Source organism: Erinaceus europaeus, chromosome 17 (assembly GCF_950295315.1).
Source record: "Erinaceus europaeus chromosome 17, mEriEur2.1, whole genome shotgun sequence".
Classification (NCBI taxonomy): domain Eukaryota; kingdom Metazoa; phylum Chordata; class Mammalia; order Eulipotyphla; family Erinaceidae; genus Erinaceus; species Erinaceus europaeus.
In genome coordinates this window covers 12,140,526-12,163,550 of record NC_080178.1, presented here as the reverse complement: position 1 = coordinate 12,163,550, position 23,025 = coordinate 12,140,526, and the positions used below count along the sequence as shown (strand labels likewise).

The window sequence follows — 23,025 nt, the reverse complement described above, 5'->3', positions numbered from 1 at the left end:
TTTACCCTACAAGACTATCATTTACATATGAAGGAGGAATCAAAATGGTGCCAGATGTGCAAAAACTAAAAGAGTTTGCCATTACCAGACTTGCCTTGCAAGTTACTGAGAGGAGTGCCACAGAGTAAGAAACAAGGAACATTTCACTTTCAAAAAAAAAAAAGTAAAAACAGATGCAAAAGGAAAAGTCATAGCAATATGAGACAATTTTAAAGTATGAAAAGAAGAAATGCTCAAATAATATTTCTGCAAAGAATGGTGAGACAAAGGCAGTTTTAAAAGAGACTCTTAGATGTGTTTATAGTACATTTAAATATAAAGTACACATAGTGCTTTTATGTATAACATATTAACATTCATACAATCATCTTTTTAAATTGTTATTTTATAATAAGCTTTAATCTTCCCTACATCTCCTTCCTTGTTTTTGTTTTGTTGTTGTTGTTTTATAAACCTTGAGTTTCTTTACCTTGTGTCTATTTTTAAACTATTCTATCCTCTTTTTTTATTCATTTACAGAGTTCTGCAAGTACCACTTCTTATTTAACCCTTTGTTTTGACAAACAATTATCTCTTGTGTCTTGGTGTGACTTTTTTTTTTTCTCTTTGTTTATTTCTTTGGAACTCTCTGAGCTTCCTGGATCTTAGTGTCTGTACCCTTCCTCAGTTTGGGGAAATTCTTAGCTACTTCAAATGAAAATTCTACCGTTTCTCTCGCTCTTCTCCTTCTGGACTCCTATAATAAGAATGTTGTTCATTGTGATGTTGCTCGATAACTCTCTTATATTTACTTCATTGACTTTTTCTTCATGTTATTCATATATATGACAGACAGAGATTGAGAGAGGGGGTTGAAACAGAGAAGGAGAGAGAAAGATAGACTCTTGCAGACCTGCTTCACCACTCATGAAGCATCCCCCCTAAAAGTGAGGATTGGGGACTCGAATCCAGGTCCTTGTGTCTTGTAGTGTGTGCACTCAATCAGGTGCTCCCCTGCCCACTCCTCATAGTGTTCCTTTTTCATGATGTTTTCTACCCCATCCTTGGCCTCAGTGTTATGATCTTTGGACTCTGTATTTACGGTGGAGAACCTCTACAAGAGTTTTTAGTTCAGCTACTGTCTTCTCTAGTTCTTTGATTTCTGATAAGAGTTTTCTCTGAGTTTATCAAGTTTGTTTTATTTGATGGTATTTCAGTAGGCATCTATGTTCTGAAGTCTTCTTTAGGAGATTTACATATCTCTATTGTATCCTCCCCACCACACACACGGGCTTTTATCATGATCCATAATGCCTGCTATTATTTCCTTTGTTGTCATGTCTGGTACTCTGAGCACCTGGGCCAGGGGTCTAGACAATGAATAGCTATGGTTTCAAGGTCATGTGTGCCTGTCATCATTTGGTTGCCTTGGGCATGTGTTCAAGCCTGAAAGTTGGTTGGAGTCTCAGTTTATGGGGTTGATGAAACACACAATCCAGGGCTGGAAAGAAGCATAGTCTGGCAATCTATGGGTTCCAAGGTGCTTATTGGATACAATACACAACTTGCTTGCTTATAGTCAGGCACTGGTTGGCAAGGTTTTTGTGTGCCTTGAATTAAGACTCTTGATAAATCTTCCTAATCCTCAGTCATATCAACTACTTGTCAGGGTTGGTAGAAGGCTCCCAGAATTTGTCTCTACAGTTCCTGTTGCAAAATGTATCAACTTTAATCTGTTAAACATGACCAAAATTATACAAATATTCTAAGTCCTTTTAAAATAATATTGCTGGGTGGGGGTATAAATAATGATGATGCAAAGAAACTTTCATGCCTGAAGCTTCTCTTAAAATAATATTGCTATTCACATTTCATGGCTCTCATTATTAATTATTGCTATTTTATAATTAGTAATTTTGCACCATAATTGAAAAAAGAAACCACCTTCCCATCTACATTTTGTGTATGTTTTCTAATTTTCCCAATATCTAGAAGTTCTCTTGGTTTCTTTGTTTATTTCATTCTTTGACCAGCAGTTAGCTCAGGGTCCCTTAAAACTGAGTCACTTTCAAACAAATGTCTTCCCTCTTTGCTTTTCTTGAGCATTTACTCCTGTTGAAAACATAAGAAAACCAACATGAATTAAACACAAAACGTAAGAAGCCACCAAACAAGTATATATAACCACTTATTTTATCATAATAAGTTTATCCTTTACTAACAAACTTGGTACAGACCATAGGTGAGTAAATGAGGCCTACAGACTACAAACACAAAAGGTTCCCCACTCCTAACATAGACTATGATGCTTTCCCATACAGTATAAATAAATCTTGTTATAAAAAAAGACCTAGTTCCAACCCTTGTGGAGAGCAGTCTGGAGAATTCTTAGAAAGCCGGAAGTGGGCCTACCCTATGACCCTGCAATTTCTGTCCTGCAAATATATCCTAAGGAACCCAACACACCCATCCAAAATGATTTGTGTATACCCATGTTCATAGAAGCACAATTTGTATAATAGCCAAAACCTGGAAGCAACCCAGGTGTCCAACAAAAGATGAGTGGCTGAGCAAGTTGTATATATACAATGGAACATTATTCAGCTATTATAAAATGGTGATTTCACCTTCACCCCATCTTGGAAGGAGCTTGAAGATACCATGTTAAGTGAGATAAACCAGAAACAAAAGGATGAATATGTGATGATCTCATCCATAGACAGAAGTTTAAAAATAAGAACAGAAGGGAAAACACTAAGCAGAACTTGGACTGGAGTTGGTATACTGCACCGAAGTAAAAGACTCTGGAGTGGGGATGAGAGGGCTCAAGTCCTGGAACATGATGGCAGAGGAGGACTTAGTGGGGGTTGAATTGTTATGTGAAAAAACGGGAAATGTTATGCATGTACAAACTATTGTATTTTACTGTTGACTGTAAACCATTAGCCCCCCAATATAGAAATTTAAAAAAAAAAGAGCAAGTTACAAGATACAACATGGGAAGGCAGTTTTGATAGTTTCTATTCTCACTTATGGTAAAATGGCATTGGAAAGAGCTGCTTGGAAAAGCCAAGGAAAGTACAGAAAAGTTTTAAAATGTGTCCCTATTCATCATCTAAAAATCCCTTATTTGTCAACATTCTTTCATGTTTCAGTGCTTTCATTTCCATCTTAATTTTGCAGACAAAACACAAAACCCTTCCCTGAGATACAGCATTATCCGTGGGAGGTGTTTTTAGTCTTCTCTCTTCAATTTCCCCACCCCCACTCTTCACTCAACAGGTTGGTCATCAGATCTTCAGAGGGTGATTTTATATGACAGCTTAGTTATGCTACATTACTCATATATTTGGTCATAAACTCAACCATTCTGGATATTTCTGTGAAGGATTTTCTTCATGTATTAGTAATACTAGCTCAGTTAACTTTAAGTGAAGTGTATTACATCTATAATGTGTGTATGCATATTTGCATGTGTGGACATATGTGTTCCTTTTAATAAGATGAAGGCTTTGAATGTCTTAAGGGGAAAAGATAACTTCCCCAAAGTGGGAGGGAGATATACCTCCAGATTTCCTTTCTACTGAATAAACCTATTTTGTTTAAGTCCTCCCAGGTCTCCAGATTGCTGCTGGCTTATAGATCTTGGGCTGGGCAGCTCTCACTCCCTCATTTCTTTTTTTATTACTTTTTTTTTTTTTTACCTATTTTGAGGTTACCTTGGTTTGCAAAACTATCAGTGTTTCAGACGTACAGTTTCACATCTCTTCAAGGCATACTACCACACCATGGCCTACACTGAAGCGTGGCTACTCTTCCATGAATAAGCTTTCCATTAGATTCCCCCCCACCCTGTACACTTGCATTGCAAAACCCCTCCTCCAATTCCCTTAATAACTCTAAGTTTGAGGCTAAAGACATGTCTTCATTTGATTTCTCTTATGCCCATACTTTGTCTATGTATCTCCTTTCATATGAAAGAGAACATTTATAGAAGTTCTTTTAGTATTAATTTTTTATTTACTTATTAGATAGAGACAGAGAGAAATTGAGAAGGGATGGGATCTATAATGGGAAAGAGACAGAGAGACACCTGCAGCCCTGCTTCACCACTCATAAGGCTTTCTCCCTGCAGATGGAGACCAGGGGCTTGAACCCTGGTCCTTGTGCATAGGAATGTGTGCACTTAATCAGGTGTGCCACTGCCTGATCCCCCCTTTAGTATTTCTTGTAAGATGCTTTAATGGAAGTTAATTCCTATAACTGATGCTTATCTGAAATGTTCTTCATTGTTTTTCGATTACTAATTTCTTAACTGGATAGAGTATCTTGGGTGGTGGTCTTTCCCACTCAAAGATTTAGATATATTGTGCCAGTAATTTCTAATCCTTTTTGTTACCAGAGTTATGCCTGTGGCTCAGTGCCTACATGACTCTAGCACTCCAGGCAGTCCTTTTTCCTTTCCTTTCTCAAAGTGGGTGAGAGGCAGAGACATAAAGGCACAGCGAGACACCATAATCAGGGTCAGCTGTCTGTGTTGTTCTGTCAGATCAAAAATCTGGGGGTTTTAGTGTATTACAAATTGGGATAAGAAGAGATTTGTGGAGGTGAGAGTTGGTAAGGGCATGCACAAGGACCTGGCTTCAAGCTTACAGAAGAGAAGCTTCAGTGCTGCAGGTGTCTCTCCCCATCTCCATTTGCCCCTTCCTTCTCAATTTGTCCCGATCCCTATATGACACACAGAGAGAGAGGCAAAAATAATAAATAATAAATAAATAATAAAAAGGGACAAAAATAATGGTGGCCAGAAGCAGATTCATCATGCAGGCACTGAGTCCCAGTGATAACCTTGGTGGGGAAGAAAAGAAAGAGAGAAAGAGAGAGGAAGAGAGAGATGGGGAGGAAGGGAGAGAGGAAGGAAGGGAGGAAGGGAAAAGGAAGGAAGTAAAAAAGGGAGGAAGGGAAAAAGGAAGGAAGGAAAAAAGGAAGGAAGAAAGAAAGGGAGAGAGAGAGGAGACAGACTTGTAGGTTATGTGCAGTAACTTGAGGGATTCTCTGAAGCTCGAAGCCCAGGATCCATTGTCTTGGAAAGTGTTTTCCAATATAATGGCCACCTGTCACCCAGTACCCACCTGTGCCTTGTACATAGGAATGTGTGCACCTGGTCCCCCTTTTGTATTACTTGTAAGATGCTTTAATGGAAGTTAATTCCTGTGACTGCTGCTTATCTGAAATGTTCTTTGCTGTTTTCGATTACTAACTTCCTAACTGCTGCCTCTATCTCTGGATGCTTCACAGATTCTCCTTTGGATATTCATGGACATGAAGTTGTGACAGAATTGGAGCATCTGGCATAGTACAGAGTTGGGAGGTGGAGTTGGTATGATCACTGGCTACAGTGGTGGATGGAAACTCCAGGGCTGCTAGGTAGCAGGTGACCACACTTAGCTAGGCGAGGTGAGCTGAGTGGGATCAGACCCAGCAATATGATGACTTGGGGAACTACAGGCCATGAGGGGAGTTAGGTCAGGCGCCAAGGATAAAGGGAGTGGCCTTTTGCCTTTAGCATGTGTCTTTGAGCACTCCCACTCCCCAGTTGTGAAGGCTGGGCTTTCATCCTTTGTTGTTGTCATTTGTAAAATCTAAGCCAGTTTCTTCGCTGGTGTTTTTATGTATGCTGTTGTATTCTACTGTTGTGGAGACAAAGGAAAACAGAACATGCTAGTCTACCTTCTTGGCTCCCCCCACTGAACCAGTATCTTAACAAATAGCTGTGTCTCTTGACTGGGGCTACAATCACACACACAGCAAATGAACTCCCATTCTATTGGCTCTTATTTTCTGGAAGCTAAGATTCTTGCAGGCCTAGGGAAATCATAGGCCCCAAAAAATGCACAGCGCTTCCTGAACTGAGGCTGCTAAGGTCTGGGGAAAAACAGTGTTTGGATCTGTGTATATTTATGAAATGCTTGGGCATGTTATATCACATCAGGGTGCCAAATTTTGGCCTCTTCATCACGAAAACAAGTGCATTCTGGACAGAGTGGGACTTTGTGGACTAGAGAGGCTCAAGGTATTTGAAATCACCATGGAGAGAAAGATTGTAGCTCATCAAAAGGTACTGAACACGTAGAAAGAACCCAGACCCAATCCTTGGTTTAAACTGCTTGGCGGCAGCGAGGTCTCATCTCCTCTGCCTTCAAGGCCATAGACCTGTAGCAGATGCTTCTCTGAGAGGTCACTGGGGAGTACTTACTCATTCTCCAGATCTTGGATAGTTTCAGGCAGAGGCTGGTTCATGGTTTCAGGAAGGAGTAAGCTAATAAGGCCTCCAGTGATGGGAATGACTCCATAGGTGATCCAGGGCGCACTGGGAGAATACACCGCTAGGATTGTCAAGAGGGGGGCCAGGACTGCCCCAATATTACCACAAAGTCCAGAAATTCCTGCGAGTGTTGCCCTAGGAAGAAAGGACACATGCTGAAAATGTGCACTTATACTCTGGAGTTGAGTATTTTGCTTTAAGTATAGGAAGCCTCACAATAGTATGGGAGGTGGAAAACAAATTTGGTCTTCTGAAATTACCTTTCATTTGCAACATATATATATTTTTTTTTCTGGATCCAGGACCTTACACATACATGACTTCATCACTCCTAGGCTGACTTTTGTCCATACAGAGACAGAGAGGGAGGGAGAGATACCACTGCACTCAAGTTTCCTTTGTGAATCATGCCACTCCCATTCACCAAGGCTGAAGATCTAGGCCACGCCCATCCAACACGCATGTCTTGCCCCATGAATTATCCCTTAGTCCTTTGTATTTAGAAGACTATATGAAGAGTGCTGACCTAGTGTAGTGGCTCTGCACTAGGGCCTTCAAGACTGAGGTAGCAGAGCTCCAAAAGACTTTCAGGGTTCGGGCAGTGGTGCACTGGGTTAAGTGCACATAGTAGGAAGCGCAAGGACGGGCACAAGGATCCTGGTTCAAGTCCCAGGCTCTCCACCTGTGGGGGGGGTGGAGGGGGGTTGCTTCACAAGCAATGAAGCAAGTCTGCAGTTGTCTATCTTTCTCTCCCCCTCTTTATCTTCCCCTCCTCTCTCAATATCTCTCTGTCCTATCCAGTTTTTTTTAAAAGGGAGGAAATGGCCACCAGGAGTAGTGGATTCAAAGTGCAGGCACTAAGCCCCAGCAATAACCCTGGAGGTAAAGAAGAAAAGATTATATGAGCTGTTGCATCAAATTACTTAAAGCAGTACCTAGCAAAAAGTCACCTTTCAAAAAAACATGGTTGACAATTATTATCATTTAATGGACCGTATTGGATGAATAGCCAATCCTAGTTTTCTTCCTTTACTACAAGCCAATTAACTAGAAAAGCTCTATTTTAAAGGTTTAATTTATTGAAGAAACACTGCTTTAGAAGACTGTGTTGTCACAGGCTTACAACTCCATCTCTCCATAAATAAGCACAGCTCCCCCATCCCTTTGTCACAATACCAGTCTCCCTCCACCATTGAGAATGTGTTTCTATTGCTCTTTCAACTCCATCTCCTTGGTCCTCTCTCCTCTCTCCCCTCCTAAGTAACCTCAGATCTGCAGTCGGACGCCAATAGTTTATTTATATTCCTGTCTTTGCCCTTGCTTTGTTTTGGGATAGACATATTTCAATCCTGCAAAAAATATCTATTAGATTTGTACCTGATTATAGTGGGGGCTAGTTCACCTTCATGGGTAAGAGAACAAATGATAGAGGCAGAACAAAGTCCCATTCCAAAACTTGCCAAAGCAGCACGCACAGCCTGCATTTCTGGAAAGAGAAAGACCGGTTGTGCTCAGAAAATCTGATCTGAGGAATCAGCATTCTGGCTGCGCAGTGGTGCACCCAGTTAAGCACACATATTACCAAGCACAAGGACCCAGGTTCAAGCCCCTGGCTCCCCCACTGCAGGGGATCTGCTTCACAAGCAGTGAAGCAGGTCTGCAAATATCTATCTTTCTCTCCCTCTCTCAATCTCCCCATCCTTTCTCAATTTCTCTCAGTCCTATCTAATAAAAATTAGAAAAAAAGGAAAAAATTGGCCACCGAGAGTGATGGATTTGTCAATAAAAAATAAATGAATAAATAAATAACCCACATGCATGATAGCTGTCAGGCTCAAGTAAGATTAGTAAAATCATGGGCCCCTTGGAATACACCTAAAATAGACTTCCTAGCTCTTTCCAAAATGGAAACCCCAAATCTTTTTTTTTTTATAACATCTAACATCATCAGAAAAAAGCAAATCCATCATGAGCTGGAAACTCCAAATCTTATCTGCTATATTCTTGCTTTATGTTCTCGATTAATAAACTATTTGTTCTGCTTTTATATCTTAACACTTTTTCAGTCACCAAGTTGCAGAAGCTACTATGACACCAACCTGACTTCCCTGGATAGATGAACTCACTAATGTGCCCTGGACCCCCACCTCTCCAGAGCCCTGCCCCACTAGGAAAAGATAGAGACATGCTGAGGGTATGGATTAACCTGCCAAAACCCATGTTCAATGGAGAAGCAATTACAGAAGCCAGACCTTCCACTTCCTGTACCCCATAATGATCCTGGGTCCATGCTCCCAGAGGGATAAAGAATAGGAAAGCATGGGATGGGATATGGAGCTCTGGTGGTGGGAGTTGTGTGGAATTGTACCCCTCTTATCCTATGGTCGAACTGATTGTTATTAAACCAATCAAGAAATAGAAAGATAAATGTTACTGATAGATAAATTATTTTTAAAAAATCAGCATACCCAAAACTATAAAAGGAGACCGTACTTGAGGTAGGCATAGCATTGGGGACATAGAAGCAGACAGTAAGCAGTGGTTGCTGGGAAAACTTACTTGTCTGTGTTTTATGGGCTATGGTAGACAAATAATGAGTAATTTTATCAACTCTCCTTGCATAAGTGAGAATTTCCATTAAAGGATGAGAGAAGGGGAGTTCATCAGGTATACTCTCTCAGCTTCATTCTGTGTCTCCTACACCCTTCAGAGGAAATATAGGCCTTTCATGCTGGCAATTACTCAGAAATGCCAAACTAATCTATGACCTCTATCATTTAAAAAGCTGTGGCATAGACACAAGAATAAACTTTCCCGCAGGAATCAGATAAAAAATAAAAGAAAAATGAAACCTTGGACATAAAAGCAACACTACTGTGTCTATACGTGTCATGGAATTACCAGACTAAGGTACACTTAATCTATTGAGTGTGATTGGCCTAAATCCAATGACCATTTGCTGCCCTGGAGAAAGTGTCAGGAAAAAAAAAAAGTCAGATCTCACTTTTAATGAATACACTTTAGCAGATACAGGTCTAATTCATCTTTTTGGCTCTGTTCCTACAGCCTTACTTACTGAGGGAACTATTTGAATTCAATTTCTTTTCACTTTCTGATGACAAATAAGTAAGAAAAAAAAAGATGATAATATTGTGTCCTTTGGGATAAAATGGGTGGAATTGGAGAATATGCTTAGTGGAGCACATAAGGAGATGAAGGAGAACTGTGGGATGGTTTCATTCATATACGGAATGTAGAGAATTGAACATATGAATGTGGGGGAAAAAAGTCAACTTATATCTAAGACTGTGAGAATTATAGTTATCTGAGGGGTGGGGGTGGGGACACAGACCTTTGGTGATGAAAGTGGTGAGGGAGGAAGACTATACTGAAAACCATTAACCCTTCAATAAAAAAAAATAACTAAATAAAAAATTTAAGAAATTTATGATCTTGCATTTCAAATATATGTATTTTTTTTTCTAGGAAAATACTGTCTTGCAACTTGTCTTTTCTCACCTTGAGGCACGAAGATAGTCGCCAATATGGAGATTCCCAGCAGAGACAATAAAAGCAGTTGGCTACTTCGACGTGGAAGGTAACGGAGTATCAGAAACGCAGCAAAATTTCCTGGGAGTGTGACTACACCGAATAGAACCTGGAACAGGAAAACATTACTCCCCAAATGCTGCAGGTTGAGAGTCAGGCCAAAATAGGAGAGGACGCACGTAAATCTGTGGTGAACAAAAAGATCCAAGACACAGGTCATCAGGGTTGTCTAGCAATCCTTACATGCTACAATACTGACCCAGGAAGCCAGTGGCACAGAATACTGGGTGGACTATTTCTTTATAAGATTATTGTTTTTAAATGATCATAGCGGGTCGGGTGGTTTAAGCGCACGTGGCGCGAAGCACAAGGAGCAGCGCTGGAGATCCGGCTCCCGACCTGCAAAGAGGTCACTTCGCAAGCAGTTAGGCAGGTCTGCAGGTATCTATCTTTCTCTCTTCCTCTCTATCTTCCCCTCTTCTCTCAATTTCTCTCTGTCCTATCCAATAAAAAAAAATATGGAAAAAACGGCCACCACTAGGAGCAGTGGATTCGTAATGCAGGCACCGAGCCCCAGCGATAACCCTGGAGAATAAATAAATAATAAAATGATCATAAAATAATTATAGGAGGACGAGAATCATAATGATTAAAATTTTTGCAGAGGGTGCTTGCTGTGGGGGCCCCTCTGGATTTTAAAATATATATGAAGTAGAGAAAGAAGAATATATATGAAGTAGAGAGAGAAGGAGAGAGAAAGTCACTCTTCATCTCTGAGTCATAGTAGTACCAGAGATTGAACCTGGAGCCTCTAGGGTCCTGTGGTCTATCTAATACATGAATTATCTTCTTTGCCTATTCTATACTTTGTTCTTGTGGTGGTTATATATTCACAGATGTACACATCAATTGAGCTGTGAATGTTTGAACATTTTATCTCTTTGTAATTTTACCTCAAGAAAAATGAAATCAGGATTGAGAGGTGACTTCCCCTATAGAATGCACATATTACCAAGCATGAGCCAGATTCAAGCCCTCAGCTGCCACAGGGAGTGCCTGCCTCTCTCTCTTTCAGAAAAAAAGAGGAAAATGGTTACTGGAGTGGTGAAGTCATACAGATATTAAGCCCCAGCAATAACCCTGGTGGCAAAAAAAAAAAAAAAATAGAATCAAGCAAAAAGATTTAAGCCCTCAGGATAATCTCCAGGGGTGAGCCTTGTAAAGTCATGTGATAAACAGTACTCTTTGTGGGACAGTTAGTACATATCATTCTGCCCTAAACCTTTGGTGACCTCCAAACACAGCAATTGCCTTTACAGTTTCCACATAGTTTATCTCAAATATGTCCCTACAGAGAAAGTCCCTACATGTTATAACCCCTACCCTCAATAAGGGACAGATTGGTGTCTCCACTGTTGTAATATTCCCCCATTCAGTGCGACACTTACCTCACAAAAGACACAAGACAGATTCTTTTAAGCAGGATGCGTGAACGGAGCATGTCAAGCAAAGATGGTCTCCTCTGTGTGGACTCTAACTCTCTCTGCATGGTGGATGTCAAAATCTTCAACAACAAACAAAACTGTTCAGTTGTCATAAGACAGTATATGCTGTTAAGACCCCAACAGAGGATAAGGTAGAAGATTGTCTTTTCTGACTACTAGAAAACACAGACACAGGAAGCCAGATGGTAGCAAGGAGTCTAGTCCTCATCTGCAGGGAAGAAGCTTCATGAGCTGTGAAGCAGTGATGCAGGTCTCCTTCTCTCTATCTATCTATCTGTCTGTCTACCATCTATCTGTCTCTGAATTTCTTTTTTTATTTTATTAGTGATTTAATAGCAGGTTCAAAATTACAACATAACCAGGGTACAACTCCACACTGTTCCCACCACCAGAGTTCTGAATCCCCATTCCCTTCATTGGAAACTACAGCTGTTCTCTTAAAGTTTCAGGTATGAGTTAGCTATTATTTCAATAACTATATGTCTATATTTGCTTCCTTTTTTTTTCTACACAAAGTAGAACTTGAATTGGGTTTGGTGTACTGCACCACAGCAAAGGACTGTGGGGTGGGAGGTGGAGGGGAGGTGCTTTCATGTTCTGGTACATGTTGGTGGAGGGTGTGAGAGTGTTTCACAGACACCTGTCATTGTGTAATGAGAAATTTTGCCCATATGTCAACAGTAAACCCTTAAGCCCCCCAATAAAAAATGAAAGAGAGACAAATTATACTCAATTCTGATTTTTAGACAACACTGTATTTTGCAAGGCAGCCTCTATATCTGAAGGAGAACTCTCACTCATGAGCATGGTCAGCTATGGAGGAAATGTTATGGAGCCAATTGCTGTTAAGGATGTATTATTTATTTGGTTGCCCAAATTTATTGAGGCAAAATGGGCAGACGAAATTGTGTGTAATGAAGGTGTTCCATGTGGCGATATATTGTGTTATCAAGGTCAAGAAAATGAACACACATCACTTCATCTGTTGATAGTTTCCTATTCTTGTGTATGTGATAAGAATGTCTGAGATATACTCTCAGTCAATTTCAGGTATCCAATACTGTTATTAAATACAGACACAGGCAGTCCATTATTCTAGAACGTATTCCGCACATAACTACTTCTCCCCAATTCCTATCCCTTACACCATGCAAAATACTGGGGGTTTTTTGTTTTTATTAATATTTTATTTTATTCATTTATTCCCTTTTGTTGCCCTTGTTGTTTTATTGTTGTAGTTATTATTTTTGTTGTCGTCGTTGTTGGATAGGACAGAGAGAAACGGAGAGAGGAGGGGAAGACAGAGAGGGGGAGAGAAAGATAGACACCTGCAGACCTGCTTCACCGCCTGTGAAGCGACTCCCCTGCAGGTGGGGAGCCGGGGTTGGAACCGGGATCCTTATGCCGGTCCTTGAGCTTTGCGCTACAGCCCGACTCCCCGCAAAATACTGTTTTATTATGCTTTCATAATATCATTTTTCTCTTTTTAAAAATATACATATAATACCATACAGCATTTATATATTTTTCTCTTTCTGGCATATTTCAGTTAGTATATTTCCCTCCAAGTTATTTCATATTGCTGTAAATGGCAGAATCTTCTTTTTTTTTGTTTTGATAAGGTTTTGTCGCATATATATGTGCATACTCATATATATTTTTTTTTCATACTCATATATATTATATTGTCTTTGTCCACTCCTTCATAAAAGGACATTAGGTCCAGTCAAGAAAATAGCTCACTTGGATACTGTACTGCTTTGCCATGTGCAGAATACAGGTTCAAGCCCAACCCCTATTGTATAGGAAGATGATTTAGTGCTATGGTTGATCTTGCATTCTCTCTCTCTCTCTCTCTCTCCCTATCTATCTCTCTCTTTCTCATTCTCTCTCTCTCAGTCTCTCTCTCTCTCCCTCTCTCTCATTCTCTCTGGAATGAGAGAGCCGTGGGGACCTGGTAATGATGAGAGAGAAAGAGACATTACATTATTTTCTCATCTTGGCCATTATGAATTAGCATGGATGTGTACACATATATGAATGTGAAACTGAACCCCTGAAGACTTACAGTTTGGTAAACCAGAGTGAAACCACTAATAGTAAAAAATAAATAAATAAAGACCCGGGTGTGTAGCTGAGATACTGAGTTTATTCCTTTGTCCACATACCCAGATAAGGATGTGCTGGGACACCAGCTCTGCTCGTTCCCATTTCCATAATTTTTGATGGGTCTTGCACAGCTATGTCAATTTATTTTTTTGTTTACTTTTCATAGCTTCAGTATCTGGCTATGTCAGTTCACATTTCTGTCAACAGTGTATAAAGTTTTTCTGTTCTCCACACCCATGTGAATACTTAATTTTTTTATTTCTTTATTGGGGGATTAATGGTTTACAGTTGACAGTAAAATACAATAGTTTGTGAATGTGTAAAATTTCCTAGTTTTCCACATAGCAACTCCCACTAGGTCCTCCTCTGCCATCATCATGTTTTATGACCTGAACCCTTCCCCTTCCACCGGAAAGTCTTTTACTTTGGTGCAATACACCAACTCCAGTCCAGGTTCTGCTTAGTGGTTTCCCTTCTGATCTTGTTTGTAAATTTCTATCTATGAGTGAGATCATCCCATATTCATCCTTCTCTTTCTGACTTAACTCATTTAACATGATTGCTTCAAGCTCCATCCAAGATGGGGAGAAGAAGGTGAAATCCCATGTGAGCATTTATTATCACTTGTCTTTAACAAGCACACTAACAAGTAAAGTTTAATGCCTCATTGTGATTTGGATATGCAATTCCCTGACGGTAAGTGATGCTATGTATTTCATATACATATTGATAATTTCATGTCTTCTTTGGGAAAAAAATGTCTGTTTGGGTTCTTCCATCCCATAACCAATTCCCTTTATCCTCACCTCCATGGTTAAGATGTCTTCAGCATCCTTTATTCTATTGCAATGTGCAGCTCTCCTAAGTTCCTTCAAACTTTCCTCGGGTCTATTGGAGGTAATTAGCCACCGAGCAGATTCTGCCAGCCATCTAGCAAGGTGATTGTGTGGGAAAGAATTCCTGTGTTCAGATTTCATCATTAACTTCATACAAATTTCCCATAAAACAAAAGGGGAAGAAAACTCATACCTTGTAGATAGAAATAAAACAAATAACGGCACAGACATCACTAGTTGTAGTCTATGCCAGCCTCGTATAGCAAATGCCAGGCCTCCCAAGGCTATCTGTCCACTACTAATAGCAGAGAGTGACAGTGCCAACCCCATGGCTTGGAACCGGGGTACTGCCCATTCTATAACTGAAAGAAAACACAAACACGATTTGGCCATCAAGGAAAGCTGGAATACCAAGGTCAGATTCAAGGCTTGGAAAACACTGACTTGGAAATGCAAGGCTTAGTAAATGACTTACTGAGCATATTGCAATTTGTGGTGATGCCTATGGTAAAAATCCCAGACAGGAAGCGCAGTGAGCAGTAAATGGAGAAGTTGGGAGCAAAGGCTGCACAGGTGTCAGCAATGGCGAGCTGGAAACAACACCATCTGAGGACCAGCTTCCTCCCAAACCTGAAAAAGAAAGACCAGGCCATATTACAGGAACAGTAATTCTTGTAAAATTCAGCAAGGTGAAAGCATTCTGAAATTATAAAGAAACAAGAAATAGATGCAGAAGATCTCAGAAGCTAGCTTCCCTGTGTGTTCATTGACATTGAGGGTATCAAATGTTAGCCTTTTTCTTTTTTTCTGATCTGTTACTAGTACATTTGACTGCATATCAGACTACATAAGACAGAAAATTTTACAATATTATAATATTGGAAATTCTAAAAGACTATACATTTCCCTTATACTGGTACCTGCATTTGGCATAACAGAGACTCTGTATAAAAACTATTATCCTCCCAATGTATATAAATAATAAAAATAAGGTAAGATGCAAAGAGAGTCTACAATGCAAAGAAACCAAATTTGCATTTGAGACTCTGACCACACTGCTTATGGCAAAGATGATTTAAAAGAAACAGTATTCAAAACCCATTACAGTTTCTGTTGGATTACATGAGAGTCTGCTGACTTTGGGCTTGTTTGTCTCACACATGACTCTTTTGGGAACAATCTATAGGACAGCCATGTACCAGGCAAAGGGACTTACAGAACTTTCTTAGAGGAAAGAATGTGTAAGATGTAGAATGAATACATATTAGAAGGAAGTCAATTTCTTAGCAGGAGTGTGAATTGTGTTTCCTATTTCTGGGAAATATGAACTTCCTGTAAACACCTTAGTAAAAGTGATTGTGGTGATTCAATGTGACCATTAATGTTATCAAATGGACAACAGTTCTGTGACTTCCTATCATATCATACTGATTTTATAATGAAACTGAATTCCTAATATTTGAATAGTAATATAACATATACTTGGTGTATAAATACATGTCACTATTGAATAGAATCTAGTTCATCTGGAACCAGAAAATACCTAGAATCCCCAAAACATGCTTGACAAAAAAGAACAGTACTAGAGACATCACACTCCCAGGCCTCAAACTATATTACAGGGCCATTGTAATCAAAACTTCTGGAACTGGAACAAAAATAGACATATTGTCCAGTAGAATAGAAATGAGAGACTATAAATAAGCCCTTATCCCTATGGACATATAATTTTTGACAAAGGAGTACAAACTATTAAATGAAGAAAGAAGAATTTTTTCAAAGTGGTGTTGGGAAAACTGATTGAACCGTGCAGAAGAATGGAACTGTACCATTACATTTTACCACACACAAAAGTAAACTCCAAATGGATCAAAGACTTGGATGTTAAACCAGAAACTATCAAATACTTAGAGGAAAAAAATTGTCAGAACTCTTTTCAATCTACATTTCATAGGCATCTTCAGTGATACAAATCCACTTGCAAGGAAGACTAAGATGAAAACAAACCAATGGGACTACATCAAACTGAAAAATCATAAAAATTATTTTGTAGCTTTGTTTGGAAAGTTTGGTCAGTCAGAACAAAAAAATCCATATGTAAAAAAATGTCATTAATAGCTTCACAGGAGAACTTCATATATACATTATTTGGATTTCCAGGGCTTTTGATAGTAATCTGACTGCTGGGCCAAGGTGGTGGCGCATCTGGCTAAGCACACACATTATAGTGCACAAGTACCCAGGTTCAAGCCCCTGGTTCCCACCTGCAGGGGAAAAGCTTCACAAGTGATGAAGCAGGGCTGCAGGTGTCTCTCTGAATCTTTCCCTCTATATCTCCTCCTCTCCTCTGAATTTCTCTCTGTCTCTGTCCAATAATAATTAAAATATTATAAAAAAAGAAAATATAAAAAAGAAAAAAGAAATCAAATAATCAGATTGCCTTCTCCCCATTGAAACACTTTGTAGCAAATAGAAAAATTATCTAGAAGCACCCAAAGTGTATGTATGTAATAACGTGGTAATTATGCAAAAGTAAAAGCATGATTTAGTAACGCATTTCATAACAGTTGAATTAAAATATATGCAAAATAATTATTACATTGTGATAAATCCATTGAGTTTAAAGAAGCTTTGGTAATATCATTAGAATTCTCAGGTTGTGATTTTCCTGGGCAGATGATCTCACCAGTGTGTCCCAAAGTCTCACTTCTGCTGAGCCCTACCCCACCAGGGAAAGATAGAAACAGACTGGGGACATGGATCGACCTATCGACACCCATGTCCAGTGAAGAAGCAATTACAGAAGCTAAACCTTCCACTTTCTGCTCCCTATAAATATTTTTGCTCCATACTCCCAGAGAGGGATAAAAAATTGGGAAGCTTCCAGTGGAGGACATGGAACCCTAGTAGTGGGAACTGTATATAGAATTGTACCCCTATTTACAGTTAACAATATTTATATACTTTTCCCATATTAGAGAGCTCCTCTCTTCCCTCATCCAGCTTTCTAGTCCTATTTCCAATTCTGACCATCTCCCCAGACAATACCTTTAGTGCACCTGCATGTTAGCTGTGGGGCTCAGGCAAAAATCTGTTAAGTCATGAGCCCCTTGGAATCTACCTAAAATAGACCATGTAGCTTTTTCCAAAATGGAGACCCCAAATCTTCATCTGCAAAATTCTTGCCTTTAGGTTCATTATTAGTCAACAATTCGTTCTGCTTTATATCTTAATGCCTCTTCTGCCACCAAGCTGCAGCTGCTACCATGACGCCAACCTGAGTACCCTGGGCAGATTACCTCACCAATGTACTCTGGAACCCCACCTCTCCAGAGCCCTGCCCCACTAGAGAAAGCTAGAGACAAGCTGAGAGTATGGATCAACCTGCCAACATCCGTGTCCAGTGAAGAAGCAATGACAGAAGCCAGACCTTTCACCTTCTGCACCCCATAATGGCCCTGGGTCCATACTCTCAGAGAGATAAAGAACAGGAAAGCTTCCAATGGAGGGGATGGGATACAGAACTCTGGTGGTGGGAATTGTGTGAAATTATACCCCTCTTATCCTACAGTCTTGTCAAACATTATTAAATCAATAAAAAAGAGAATTGTATCTCTGTTATCTTACAATCTTCTTAATCATTATTTAAATCACTAATAAAAATATTTTTTAAAAAAACAGCTGTAATCCCTGGCAGCAAAGGCAACTCCAGGACACTATAATTTACGATAAGTATTTTTGAAATAATGATTGATTTCCATAATCAATGCCAATACTTGAGTATAAACAGAGCTGTGATCTACACTCACCTGTCTGCTAAGTGGCCACATAAGATGCTTCCCACCAGCATTCCAACCATGAATATGAACTTTGACACTGATGTCAATAACTGTGACTCACATACCAGGTCCCACTAGAAGAGAAAGGATCAGCAAAGGAGAGATTCTCAGCACAGCTCTGTGGAAATCAATCTAAACCTTTTAGCATGACTTTTAAAATTCCTTTGAGCAAGTCCTTATGACACTTTTTGGATTTGTTGACATTTTATCATTCAGATATCAACTGGAGTATAACTTCCTCAAGGGAACTTCACCTAAACCTGCTAGCTTTGTTTAAATGTAGTTTAACTCCACAGTAAATGGTTGTCAATCTTGGCCCAGAGTGTGTTAAAAAGAACTTTAAGAAATACTCATGCCACTCGAGGAAGATGGGTCCTGAAATGAGTGCAGCCTAGAATGTTCCTAACTGTGACCACAGAATGTGAACTCAGACCTACAAAGATGCAGAGGTTACACAGGCTCCTGTGTTGAATATGGGCCCCAGATCAAATTGATGGGATTTACAGTTGGCACGTTTTATATACTTCTCCCACATTTGGGAGCTACTCTCTTCCCTGATCCAGCTTTCTTGTCTTATTTCCAACTCTGACACCATCTCCTCAGACAATACCTTTAGCCCACCTGCATGTTAGCTGTTGGTGCTTAGGCAAAAAATCTGTAAAGTCATGGGCCCCTTGGAATATACCTAGAATAGACTTCATAACTTTTTCCAAAATGGAAACCCCAAATCTCATCTGCTATATTCTTATTTTTGGTTCCTGAGTATTAAACAATTTATTCTTCTTTATATCTTAATGCTTTTTCAGCCACCAAGTTGCAGATGCTACCATGTCGCCAATCTGACTTCTGGGCAGGTGACCTCACCAATGTACCCTGCAATCCCACCTCTCCAGAGCCCTGCCCAATGGGGAAAGAAAGAAACAGGCTTGGAGTATGGACTGACCTGCCAACACACATGTCCAGTGGAAGCAATTACAGAAGCCAAGACCTTCCACCTTCTGCACTCCATAATGATCCTGGGTCCATACTCCCAAAGGGATAAAGAATAGGAAAGTGTCTAATGGAGTGGATGGAATGCAGAACTCTGGTGGTGGGAACTGTATGGAATTTTACCCCTCTTATCCAACAGACTTGTTGGTCATAATTAAATCAATTAAAAACATATTCATTGGGGTAGTCGGGCTGTAGCGCAATGGGTTAAGTGCAGGTGGCACAAAGCACAAGGACCGGCATAAGGATCCCGGTTCGAACCCCGGCTCCCCACCTGCAGGGGAGTCACTTCACAAGCGGTGAAGCAGGTCTGCAGGTGTCTGTCTTTCTCTCCCCCTCTCTGTCTTCCCCTCCTCTCTCCATTTCTCTCTGTCCTATCCAACAACGACAACAACAATAATAACTACAACAATAAAACAACAAGGGCAACAAAAGGGAATAAATAAATAAAATAAATATTAAAAAAAAATATTCATTGGGCTGAATCTCGACCTTAGATTTCATACAACTATACTAGGATACAGTTGAACATTTCTATCAAACTCCTAGGTGTTTCCAATTTGCAACCAAAGACTGACAAAGCACATTTACAGCACTATATACAAGCTCTCTGATTTATCTTGGTGTTATGCCCTGATAAATCCACAGTATGTTGAAAGTATTCTTATGTTAAAAAAGAAAGGAAAGCAGGAAGGATGGAAGAAAGAAAGAAAAAAAGAAAGAAAGAAAGAAAGAAAGAAGGAAAGAAAGAAAGAAAAAAAAAAGAAAAAAAGGAAAAGACAAGGGAGCAGGGTGGTAGCACATCTGGTTGAGCACACACATTACAGTGCACAAGGTCCCCACCTGCAGGGGTAAGTGTCACACACATTGAAGCAGTGCTGCAGGTCTACCAATCTATTTTTATTTTTTTTTGGGGGGGGGGATTAATGTTTTATAGTTGACAGTAAATACAATAGTTCATACATGTGTAGCATTTCCCAATTTTCCACATAACAATACAACCTGCACTAGGTCCTGCTCTGCCATAACGTTCCAGGACCCGAACCCTCCTCCCCACGCACCCCAGAGTCTTTTACTTTGGTGCAGTACACCAACTCCAGCCCAAGTTCTGCTTAGTGTTTTCTCTTCTGCTCTTGTTTTTTTTCAACTTCTGTCTATGAGTGAGCTCATCCTGTATTTATCTTTCTCTTTCTGACTTAATCTCACTTAACATGGTTTCTTCAAGCTCCATCCATGATGGGCTGAAAATGGTGAAATCGCCATTTTTAATAGCTGAGTAGTATTCCATTGTGTATATAGACCACAACTTGCTCAGCCACTCATCTGTTGTTGGACACCTGGATTGCTTCCAGATTTTAGCTATTATGAATTGTGCTGCCATGAACATAGGTATAAACAAATCTTTTTGGATGGGTGTGTTGGGTTCCTTAGGATATATCCCCAGGAGAGGAATTGCAGGGTTATAGGGTAGGTCCATTTCTAGCCTTCTGAGAGTTCTCCAGACTTGGAGTATGGATTGACCTGTCCATAGAGGTTGAACCAATTTACATTCCCACCAGCAGTGAGGAGAGTTCCTTTCTCCCCACACCTCTCCAGCATTTGTTGCTGCTACCTTTCCTAATGTATAATATTCTCACAGGAGTTAAGTGGTAGCTCACTGTTGTCTTAATTTGCATTTTTCTGACTATAATTGACTTAGAGCATTTTTCATATGTTTGTTGGCCTTTCAGATCTCTTCTTTTTTTGTTGTTTTTTTTATTTATTTAAAAAAGGAGGCATTAACAAAACCATAGGATAAGAGGGGTACCCACCACCAGATACATATCCATACCCTCCCCTGATAGCTTTCCTATTCTTTATCCCTCTGGGAGTATGGACCCAAGGACATTGTGGGATGCAGAAGGTGGGAGGTCTGGCTTCTGTAATTGCTTCCCCGCTGAACATGGGTGTTGACTGGTCGATCCATACTCCCAGCCTGCCTCTCTCTTTCCCTAGTAGGGTAGGGCTGTTCATGTCCCCTCCCCATTTTTTGGATGGGCTATCTTTCTTTCAGTCTACCTCTACCTCTATCTCCCCTTCCTACTCAACTTCTCTCTGTCTCTATCCAAATAAATAAATAAAATATTTTTTAAAAAGAAGGAAATCAGAACCCTGGTTTCCTCCTTTTAAAAAGGTTCAGTGGGGCCAGGCAATGATGCACCTGGTTAAGCATACATGTTACCATGCACCAGGACATATGTTCAAAGACCAGGTCCCTACTTGCAGGAGGGAAAATCCACAGGTGGTGAAGCAGGGATGCAGGTTTCTCCCTCTCTCTCTCTCTCTCTCTCTCTCTTTTTCTCCCTCTCTATACCTCTTCCCTATCAATGTCTCTCTGTCCTAGCAAATAAAAGTAAATAAATAAACAAATACAATGTTTTAAATGCTCACTGGTAGCTCTTCAGTATCATGAAGAGGTATCATACTATTATTTCTAATAAATACCTATCTTTTTGAAAGATTTATTATTTAAGAATGAGAAGAGAGGAAAGAGAGGACCAGAGTATCATTCTGGCAAGTGTGATGTGATCTCAGTGACCTACAGTCAACGACTGCCTCCTCTCCAGATTCAAAGGAGCTCTCGAAACTTTACATCAGGCTCAACCTGACGCTGTTGACTGGCTACGGAAGAAGGGCAAACGCTAGAAGAAGAAGAAGGGATCAAGTACAGGACCTCATGCTTGTATATCCCACACCCTATCTACTACTCCACCTCTAAGGGCTTGTATAGCTCTCTCCTTTATATCAGCTATCATACCAGTAAAACACTTTGTAAGTCAAGCAATCATGTGGAAACCATCTGTACATTACCTGCATTATTTGTTCTTAATAAAATAAAAGTACTATAGTGGTAATGTTTTTTAATAACTTTTTTTATTTAACAGAGACAGGGAGAAATCAAGACTAAAGGGGGAGACAGAGAGGGAGAGAAAAATAAAGACACCTGTAGCACTGCTTTGCCAAATCATGAAGCTTTCCCCCTACAGGTGGGGATGGGGGGCTTGAACCCAGATCCTTACACATGATAATATGTGCTCTTAACCATGTGCACCACCACCCAGCCTCTGTAAGAGTAATATTCACATCTACATTTTAATTCACTAGTCTAATCTATGCAGACTCTTCACATTTAATAGAGATGTAATTAATAGTAAATGAAGAATTAGAACCCACATAATGATTGAAATAGAGCAAAATATTTGCTGTGTCTCCTCTTACACCCAGGCCACGTGTTCATAAGAAATAAAAGGCCCTCTCACCTTAGTCACGATGGTAGAAGAGAAGGTGCTGCAGTCATACACCCAGCCATCCACACAGGGCTCCGTGTCCAGCTCTGTCACGTCGAGAAAGGTGCCATTCTGGTGAAGGAGCTGCCACTGGGGGTGGATGAAGCGCCGGCACTTCTCTGGCCTCAGGCTGGAGTCCAGGGGGATGGAGACTCTCAGGAGGTCCTCTTGGCTGAGGGTCCCAGTGTCATTAGCAGAGATGGTGTCATTGTCAAGGAGGTGAACCCAGCAGCGGTGATCAGGCACAGCTGCCGTGAAGTTCTCCAACACACTACGAGGAAATGTAAATATAATGACAGTACAAAGGAGAACCATCTGAAGGATCTGGAATCTCCCAAGACCTCCAGCTTGTTCAAGGAGGCTTTGAAAAGCCATTAGAACTGAATGCCAAGCTGAGTAAAACTAGTCTCTAGAGAATTCAAAAGTCCTGCCTCCCCTTGGCAGCATGAATATGGAGTTTGTCTCTCCAGGTCTTCTTAGGTCAAGGTAAATAGCTATGTTCTTTCAGTCCAAGAGAAATATTTACTAAGGTTAGTGTTTTGCACTTGACATTTGAGTCCATTAAAG

At 40.1% G+C, this 23,025-nt stretch overlaps 1 protein-coding gene across 7 annotated transcripts in view; it reads right to left on the bottom strand.

Moving 5' to 3' along the window:
- Window positions 1-269: 269 nt before the first annotated feature.
- LOC103116469 (organic anion transporter 7-like) overlaps window positions 270-23,025 on the bottom strand; it is a 64,859-nt gene continuing 42,103 nt past the window's right edge. The window contains exons 1-10 of one of the 7 annotated variants that reach the window (XM_060176373.1): window positions 22,432-22,904; window positions 18,113-18,216; window positions 14,779-14,933; window positions 14,497-14,665; window positions 14,274-14,397; window positions 11,302-11,435; window positions 9,824-10,038; window positions 7,682-7,790; window positions 6,236-6,439; window positions 270-2,091 (exon numbers count right to left, since the gene is read on the bottom strand). In XM_060176373.1, the coding sequence (XP_060032356.1) occupies window positions 2,031-2,091; window positions 6,236-6,439; window positions 7,682-7,790; window positions 9,824-10,038; window positions 11,302-11,435; window positions 14,274-14,397; window positions 14,497-14,665; window positions 14,779-14,933; window positions 18,113-18,216; window positions 22,432-22,833 (1,677 nt within the window). In that variant the 5' untranslated portion in view covers window positions 22,834-22,904 and the 3' untranslated portion in view covers window positions 270-2,030. Of the gene's footprint in view, window positions 2,092-6,235; window positions 6,440-7,681; window positions 7,791-9,823; window positions 10,039-11,301; window positions 11,567-14,273; window positions 14,398-14,496; window positions 14,666-14,778; window positions 14,934-18,112; window positions 18,217-22,431; window positions 22,908-23,025 lie in introns of those variants that run through there. The other 6 variants (XM_007526367.3, XM_060176376.1, XM_060176375.1 and 3 more) reach the window with 6 other exon arrangements.